This window comes from Colobus angolensis, unplaced genomic scaffold (genome assembly GCF_000951035.1).
Source record: "Colobus angolensis palliatus isolate OR3802 unplaced genomic scaffold, Cang.pa_1.0 Scaffold116, whole genome shotgun sequence".
NCBI lineage: Eukaryota > Metazoa > Chordata > Mammalia > Primates > Cercopithecidae > Colobus > Colobus angolensis.
In genome coordinates this window covers 5,828,680-5,837,491 of record NW_012112697.1, presented here as the reverse complement: position 1 = coordinate 5,837,491, position 8,812 = coordinate 5,828,680, and the positions used below count along the sequence as shown (strand labels likewise).

The window sequence follows — 8,812 nt, the reverse complement described above, 5'->3', positions numbered from 1 at the left end:
TAAAGACAGGCTCTTGCTGTGTCACCCAGGCTGCAGTGCAGTGGCTCAAACTCCTGGGCTCAAGCTGTTCTCCTGCCGCAGCCTCCTGAATGGCTGGGATTACAGGCTAATTTTTTAAATTGTTAGTAGAGACTAGGTCTTGCTATGTTGCCTAGGCTGATATTTGCAGTTTTTCTCAGTATTTTCAGTCCTTTCCTTAGGTATTATACCAATTAATATTTCTGGAGTTTTTTTTTTGAGACAAGAGTTTTGCTCTTGTTGCCCAGGCTGGAGTGCTGTGGCATGATCTCGGCTCACCACAACCTCCGCCTCCTGGGTTCAAGTGATTTTCCTGCTTCAGTCTTCCCGAGTAGCTGGGATTACAGGCATACGCCACCACACCCAGCTAATTTTGTATTTTTTAGTAGAGACAGGGTTTCTCCATGTTGGTCAGACTGGTCTGAAACTCCTGACCTCAGGTGATCCACCTGCCTCAGCCTCCTAAAGTGCTGGGATTACAGGATGAGCCACTGTGCCCGGCCACCAATTAATATTTCCATCAGCAAGAATGAGAGTGTTTCTCTACAATCTCATCACAGAATTAATAGTCAAACTTTTAGAATTTGCCAATCTGAAAGATAAAAAATGGTAGACTATGTTTGCTAATAAGGCTGTATTATAAAGTAGGACTATTAAGAGGTAACATATTCTGATCTGTCTGAAATTAGTCAAAATTTCTAGAAATTTAAAATTTTTCACCAGGTACAGTAGTTCATGCCAGTAATCCTATGGCTTTGGGAGACCAAGGCAGGAGGATTACTTGAGGCCAGGAATTTGAGAACAAGCTGGGCAACACGGCAAGACTCCATCTCTACAAAAATGTTTTTGTTTTAAATTAGCTGAGAATAGTGGCGCATGCCTGTAGTGCTAGCTACTCAGGAGGCTAAGGGAGGAGGATGTGGTGGTATGCACCTGTAGTCCCAGCTAAGTGGGAGCCTGGGGTGGGAGGATCACTTCGGCTCAGGAGATTGAGGTTGTAGTGAGCTATGATTGCACCACTGCACTTTAGTCTGGGCAACAGAGGGAGACCCTGTCTCAAACAAACAAACAAACAAAAAATTCTAGAAATAAAAATTCACTAAACATAAAGAAATGCCAACTATTTATATTTTGATTACTTAAAATAAATTTCAGACTGGGCACTGTGACTCATGCTTGTAATCCCAGCACTTTGGGAGGCCAAGGTGGGCGGATCACTTGATTGAGGTCTGGAGTTTAAGACCATCCTGGCCAACATGGCAAAATCCCATCTCTACTAAAAATACCTAAATTAGCCAGGTGTGGTGGCACACGCCTAATCCCAGCTACTCAGGAGGCTGAGGCAGGAGAATCGCTTGAACCCAGGAGGCGGAGGTTGCAGTGAGCCAAGGTTGCGCCATTGCACTCCAACTTTGGGCTACAAGAGGAAAACTCCGTCTAAAAAATAAATAAATAAAATAAATTTCAGTGTATTTATTTATATTGTCCCACATTTTTGGTGGTTCTCATGTTTGCCTTTCTAATTATGACAACTGTTTTCTTGTGTAGGTATTATCAAAACCAGCACCACTGCTGAGAAAACAGATGAAGAGGAGAAAGGTAACTACTCTTGGATGCCCTTGGCAAGAGACAGTATGACCTAGGGCTTGCCTTCCTGGAGCCAGAGGCACTCCAAGCTACAAGATCCAGGAGATGAGAGGAATCAAAGAAGGAATAGTCAGTGAGAGGAGGAGAACCAAACAAGTCCTGAAGCAGTGGCTCATGCCTGTAATTCCAGCACTTTGGGAGGCTGAGGTGGGAGGATTGCTTTGGGCCAGGAGTTCAAGCCCAGCCTGGGCAACATAGGGAGACCCCATCTCTACAAAAGATTTCAAAATGAGCTGGGTGTGGTAGCGGACTCCCAGCTACTTGGGAGGCTGAGGTGAGAGGATCACCTGAGCCCAGGAATTCTAGGCTACAGTGAGCTGTGATTGTGCCACTGCACTCCAACCTGGGTGACAGCAAGACCCCATCTCTAAAATAAATAAATAGAGAGGTTTTTCTCCAGCATGCGTGACTGCCCAGCTGCTAGTGTGGAGAGGGAGAAAGAGTGGCTTCATAAGTGTGGGGTTTGCCAGATGAGTATGAAGATCTACTGGTTTCTTCCCGACAGAGGACAGAGCTGCCCAGTCCTTACTCAACAAGCTGATCAGAAGCAACCTTGTCGATAACACAAACCAAGTAGAAGTCCTGCAGCGGGATCCAAACTCCCCTCTGTACTCGGTGAAGTCGTTTGAAGAGCTTCGGCTGTGAGTATTCGTTCCTTTCAACAGCTCTTCTTTGCCAGTCTCTCCCCACATAAAACTTAGCATCTCAGAGATTCTTGTGAGAATTTTTACTTTTAAAAAGTTAGCATATTTTTTTTCTTTTTTTTTTTGAGACAGAGTTTCACTCCTGTTGCCCAGGCTGGAGTGCAGTGGTGTGACCTTGGTTCACTACAACCTCCGCCTCCCGGGTCCAAGCGATTCTCCTGCCTCAGCCTCCCAAGTAGCTGGGATTACAGGTGTGCGGCATCACACCCGGCTAATTTTTTGTATTTTTAGTAGAGACAGGGTGTCACCATTTTGACCAGGCTGGTCCTGAACTCTTGACCTCAGGTGATCCGCCCGCCTCGGCCTCTCAAATTGCTGGGATTACAGGCATGAACCACTGTGCCTGGCTATTTTTTTCTTTGCAAAGATGTCACATGAATAAATCACATGATTCAAAAGTCAAAAAGTATGAAAAAATTTGCAGTATTAATTTCCCCCCCTTGTGTCTTGGCTACCCTATTCTCTCGGTAGGAACTTTTAATGCTTCAAATTTATTAATCATAGCTAAAAGTCTTATTTCTCTTATACTCTTAGAACTTTCAATAAAATATTGGCTGACAGGTGATTTCTGGATGTCAGGAACATTTCTGATTAGGTAAGCCCTTAAGTGAGAACATGTGCTATTTGTTTTTCTTTTTTTAAAAAAAGGCCAGGCACAGTGGCTCCTGCCTGTAATCCCAACACTTTGGGAGGCCGAGGTGGGCAGATCACAAGGTCAGGAGTTTGAGACCAGCCTGACCAACATGGTGAAACCCTGTCTCCACTAAAAATACAAAACTTAGCCGAGCGTGATGGCGCAGGCCTGTAGTCCCAGCTACTCAGGAGGCTGGGGCAGGAGAATCACTTGAACTTGTGAGGCGGACGTTGCAGTGAGCCAAGTTTGTGCCACTGCACTCCATCCTGGGCAACAGAGTGAGACTCTGTCTCAAAAAAATATACATATATGTATATTTAGACTATAGGGTTTACAGTCTTAGAGTTTATCTGCTTTTTAAAAAAATCTGTCAAATCTGTTTTTGGTTTTCTTTTTTTTCTTTTGTTTTTTTGAGATGGAGTCTTGTTTGGTTGCCCAGGCTGGAGTGCAGTGGCGTGATTTCAGCTCACCACAACCTCCACCTCCCAGGTTCAAGTGATTCTCCTGCCTCAGCCTCCTGAGTTAGCTGGGACTACAGGTGCACACCACCATGCCCAGCTAATTTTTGTATTTTTAGAAGAGACAGGGTTTCACTGTGTTGGCCAGGCTGGTCTCGAATTCCTGATCTCGTGATCCGCCTGCCTCGGCATCCCAAAGTGCTGGGATTACAGGCATTAGCCACCATGCCTGGGCTTATGTTTTAGGTTTACTTCAGTAAATTAATAGAGGATTAAGTGTGGATCATTGTGTTACATACATGCCACTGTGCTGGGTGTTACAAGGAACACAAGACCTACTTATTATTCTTGCTGCCTGCCAGGATCACAATCATAGAAAGCTGATGAATAAGAAGGTGGTGGAATCAATGGATTATTTGCCTTAATTCAGCAAAATCTATAGTATGGCCACTGTGGACAAATTGAAGCCACGTTCCTTTCAGCTATTACCACTGAGTAAGAGACACGTAAAACAAAGCTAACAAATTGTTAAGTAATCTTGAAGAACAATTTTTTATTTTTATTTCTTTTTATTTTTATTTTTTTTTGAGACAGAGTCTCGCTCTGTTGCCTGGGCTGGAGTGCAGTGGCCGGATCTCAGCTCACTGCAGGCTCCGCCTCCCGGGTTTACGCCATTCTCCTGTCTCAGCCTCCCGAGTAGCTGGGACTACAGGCACCCGCCACCTTGCCTGGCTAGTTTTTTGTTTTTTTTTTTAGTAGAGACGGGGTTTCACCGTGTTAGCCAGGATGGTCTTGATCTCCTGACCTCGTGATCCGCCCGTCTCGGCCTCCCAAAGTGCTGGGATTACAGGCTTGAGCCACCACGCCTGGCCTTTTATTTTTATTTCTATTCATTTATTTATTTACTTTTGAGACTGAGTCTCACTCTGTTGCCCAGGCTGGAGCGCATGGCACAATCTTGACTCACTGCAACCTCTACTTCCTGGGTTCAAGCGATTCTCGTGCCTCAGCCTCTCACATAGCTAGGATTACAGGCCTGAGCCACCACACCTGGCTAATTTGGGTGTTTTTAGTAGAGACAGGGTTTCATCATATTGGCCAGGCTGGTCTCAAACTCCTGGCCTCAAGCGATCTGCCCACCTCGGCCTCCCAGGCTGCTGGATTACAGGCATGAGCCACTGCACCTAGCCTTATTTTTTTATTTTTAAAAATAGAGGCATGGTGTTGCTGTGTTGGCCAGGTTGCTCCTGAACTCCTGTCCTCAAAGATTCCTCCTGCCTCACCCTCCAAAACTGCTAGGATTACATACAGGTGTGAGCCACTGCACCTGGCCCAAGAACTTTTTTTTTTTTTTAATGGCGATGAGGTTTCACCATGTTGCCCAGGCTGGACAAAAAATGTAATTTTAAACAGTTACACTTTTGTTTGGGCACAGTGGCTCACGCCTGTAATCCCAGCACTTTGGGAGGCCGAGGCAGGTGGATCACCTGAGGTCAGGAGTTTGAGACCAGACTGGTCAAAATGATGAAACCCCATCTCTACCAAAAATACAAAAAAATTAGCCGGCCATAATGGCACATGGCCTGTAGTCCCAGCGACTCAGGAGGCTGAAGTAGGAGAATTGCTTGAACCCTGGAGATGAAGGTTGCAGTGAGCCAAGATCATGCCATTGCACTCCAGCCTGGGAGATAAAAGCAAAACCCCTTCTCAAAAAAAAAAAAAAAAAATTTTTCAGGAAATTATGCTTTTGTATGTGTTTTCTCTATCAGGAGTTTATTCGCCAAATCTGTTATCTCCACTTCTATTTTTAAGCTGTATCAGGACACCTAGACATGTGGTATTATTTCCTTAGAGTGACAGTTTGCTCCTCCCAAGTACCAACTGGCTTTTTAATTTCTTCCATTTAGAAGACGTGAGCTCTCAGTTTAACCACTGATGAATTGTCCTCTGTAAAAGGCAGGTTCTCTCTGATTTAGTTGTTGGTAGGAAAAGGAAACAAAGAATGAAACCAAGGTCACCTTTTGAGTCTCAATTAAGTAGTGACTTTGTTTCCTTGGCAACCAAGTTAGAAGCTGCCGAGTGTCACAGCGTTTTCTCCCAAATGGAAGATACTAAAGATTAAGTTTTTAAAGTTCTTTGTGTCTGAGAACCAATATACGCCAGAGAATTTGCCTTTTAGAGAGCCTGCTAAACTCCAAGGAAGGCTTAGAGAACAGTTGGGTGGCCTTTTCTTTAGAAACAGTCTGGTATGATTTTTCTTAAACATCTTGTCAATTTAGAGGTAGCAGAGAGCTTATTGTAAATGCAGTGTAAGAGCAACTGAAATGGTAATTCTTGTATAGCTGCTTACATAAGAAGTTGGTGTCCAGGTGCGGTGGCTCACGCCTGTAATCCCAGCACTTTGGGAGGCCAAGGCGAGTGGATCTCTTGAGCTCAGAAGTTCAAGACTTGCCTGGGCAACATGGTGAAACCCCGTCTCTACAAAAAATTTAAAAAATAATTAGCTGGGTATGGTGGCACGTGACTGCAGCCACAGCTACTCAAGGGGCCGAGGTGGGAGGATCTCTTGAGGCCCGGGAGGTGTCGGTTGCAGTGACCCCACTTCACACAACTGCACTCCAGCCTGGGCAACAGAGTGAGAATGTCTCTCAAAAAGAAGTTAGTGTGTGTCTGTTTACTTTGATTAGACCTAAGTGAATCTGAGCATTTGTAAAGTTTAGTAGGTTAATCGAACAACCTTTAACTATTTACTGTATATCAGCTACTAGAAACTGGCTTCATCAGTTTTCTTTTTTTCTCGCTGGGCGCAGTGGCTCACGCCTGTAATCCTAGCACTTTGGGAGGCCGAGGCAGGTGGATCACCTGAGATTAGGAGTTCGAGACCAGCCTGGCCAACATGGGGAAATCCCGCCTCTACCAAAAATACAAAAATTAGCCAGGTGTGGCAGTATGCGCCTGTAATCCTAGCTACTCAGGAGGCTGAGGTAGGAGACTCGCTTGAACCCAGGAGGCAGAGGCTGCAGTGAGCCAAAATCACGCCATTGCACTCTAGCCTGACTGACAGAGCAAGATTCCATCTCAAAAAAAAAAAATTCTTTTTTCTTTTTTTTTTTTAAAGAGATGACCTGGCCCTGATGGCCCGCCCAGAGTGCAGTGGGGCAATCATAGCTCACTATAGTGTCGAACTCTTAGCCTCAGGCAATCCTCCTGCCTCAATCTCCCAAGTAGCTAGGACTACAGGTGCATGCCACCATGTCTAGCTCATTTTTGTTTTTTGTTTTGTTTTTTTTTTTAGAGACAGGGTCTCACTGTGTTGCCAAGGCCAGTCTTGAATGCCTGGACTCCTCAAGCAATCATCCCACCTAGGCCTCCCAAACTGCTGGGATTACAGGCGTGAGCTACCACGCCCAGCCCATCAATTTCCTTACCTGTTGACAGTCTTGAGTATTTGCACAGCTGGCTTTGGAAGGAACATGGAAAAAAAGGACTTCTAAATCTTAGCAGTATAGTAAATAGTGTTTATTTTCATTTATTTTTTACTTATTTAGAGTCCCACTCTGTCACCCTGGCTGGAGTGCAGTGGCTCAATCACAGATCACTGCAGCCTTGACCTGCGAAGCTCAAGTGAGCCTCCCACCTCAGCCTTTTGAGTAGCTGGGACTACAGGTGTACCCAGCTAATTTTTGTATTTTTTTTTTTGTAGAGACGAGGTATCACCGTGTTGCCCAGGCTGGTCTCAAATTCCTGGCCTCAAACAGTTGGCCTGCCTTGACCTCCCAAAGTGCTGAGATTACAGGCATGAGTCACTGCACCTGGCCTATTTTTAGATATATATTTTATAATTTATTTAATGCTATGAATTAATAACCACCACCCTTGCTGTGTCCAGGGAACACTTGTCCTCCAAGGCCAGCCAGACTTGTGGGTCTGCTGAAAGCATTAATTTCTCTAAGAAAATAAAGCAGTCTGTATTTTATGAATTATAAAAATAGTTGCAGATTAAGATTCCTTAGGGAGAGGCAGTAGCTTGGTTTGGTTTGCTTTGGTTATTGACACCTTTTTTTTTTTTTTTTTTTTTTGAGACGGAGTCTCGCTCTGTCGCCCAGGCTGGAGTGCTGTGGCCAGATCTCAGCTCACTGCAAGCTCCGCCTCCCGGGTTCACGCCATTCTCCTGCCTCAGCCTCCCGGGTAGCTGGGACTACAGGCGCCGCCACCTCGCCCGGCTAGTGTTTTTCTGTAGTTTTTAGTGGAGACGGGGTTTCACCGTGTTAGCCAGGATGGTCTCGATCTCCTGACCTCGTGATCTGCCCGTCTCGGCCTCCCAAAGTGCTGGGATTACAGGCTTGAGCCACCGCGCCCAGCCAAGTTATTGACACTTTTTTTAAGGCATAGGAAAATGTGTCTGACAGAGGTAGGAAGCATCATTCCTAACTATAGAAAAAGATAAGATTCTGGACCTCTAAACAATTCCAACTTCTAGGTATCTATCCTCTGTCTTCCTGGCTTCCTAGGAAACCACAGCTTCTCCAGGGAGTCTATGCCATGGGCTTCAATCGACCCTCCAAGATACAAGAGAACGCATTACCTATGATGCTTGCTGAACCGTGAGTATGCAGACCAAGTGCCTCTCTCCCAGTGTGATTAAATCAGTCTTCCACAAACTGCCTTTTTGTGCCTGAGAACAGAAGGGGCTGTTGGGGGCCATGTGTTTCCTCAGGAAAACAGCTTAGGCTAGTGCAGAGAGAATTGGATGGAGTTAGATACAGTTTCTGCCTTTTCCACTTAACAATAGAAACTTATAGAGAAAAATAGTGCTTTATTCTATGCTATCTTAAAAATTGGGCTTAAGGCCGGACACGGTGGCTCACTCCTGTAATCCTAGCACTTTGGGAGGCCAAGGCGGGTGGATCACCTGAGGTCAGGAGTTTGAGTCCAGCCAGGCCAACATGGCAAAACCCTGTCTGTACTAAAAGTACGAAAATTAGCTGGGCACAGTGGCCCACACCTGTTATCCTAGCACTTTGGGAGGCCAAGGTGGGTGGATTGCCTGAGCTCAGGAATTCAAGAGCAGCCTGGGCAACATGGTGAAACCCCGTCTTACTAAAATAAAAAAATTTAAAAAATGAATTATCTGGGCCTGGTGGCATGTGCCTATAGTCCCAGCTACTCAGGAGGCTGAGGCAGGAGAAATGCTTGAACCCGGGAGGCAGAGGTTGGAGTGAGCTGAGATGGTGCCACTGCACTCTAGCCTGGGCAACAGAGCAAGACCCTGTCTCCATTAAAAAAAAAAAAAACTGGGGGGCCAGGCGCAGTGGCTCAAGCCTGTAATCCCAGCACTTTGGGAGGCCGAG

The 8,812-nt window shown here is 45.6% G+C and overlaps 1 protein-coding gene across 10 annotated transcripts in view; it reads left to right on the top strand.

Annotated features, from left to right (window-relative positions):
* The window catches only part of DDX19B (DEAD (Asp-Glu-Ala-Asp) box polypeptide 19B), a 100,479-nt gene that overhangs the window by 74,660 nt on the left and 17,007 nt on the right, over positions 1-8,812 (top strand). Inside the window, exons 3-5 of one of the 10 annotated variants that reach the window (XM_011962182.1) lie at positions 1,567-1,617; positions 2,171-2,306; positions 7,973-8,065. The exons of 7 other annotated variants lie outside the window; for them this stretch is intronic. In XM_011962182.1, coding sequence (XP_011817572.1) covers positions 1,567-1,617; positions 2,171-2,306; positions 7,973-8,065 — 280 coding nt within the window. Of the gene's footprint in view, positions 1-1,566; positions 1,618-2,170; positions 2,307-7,972; positions 8,192-8,812 lie in introns of all 10 variants that reach the window. 2 more of the 10 variants (XM_011962229.1, XM_011962206.1) reach the window with 2 other exon arrangements.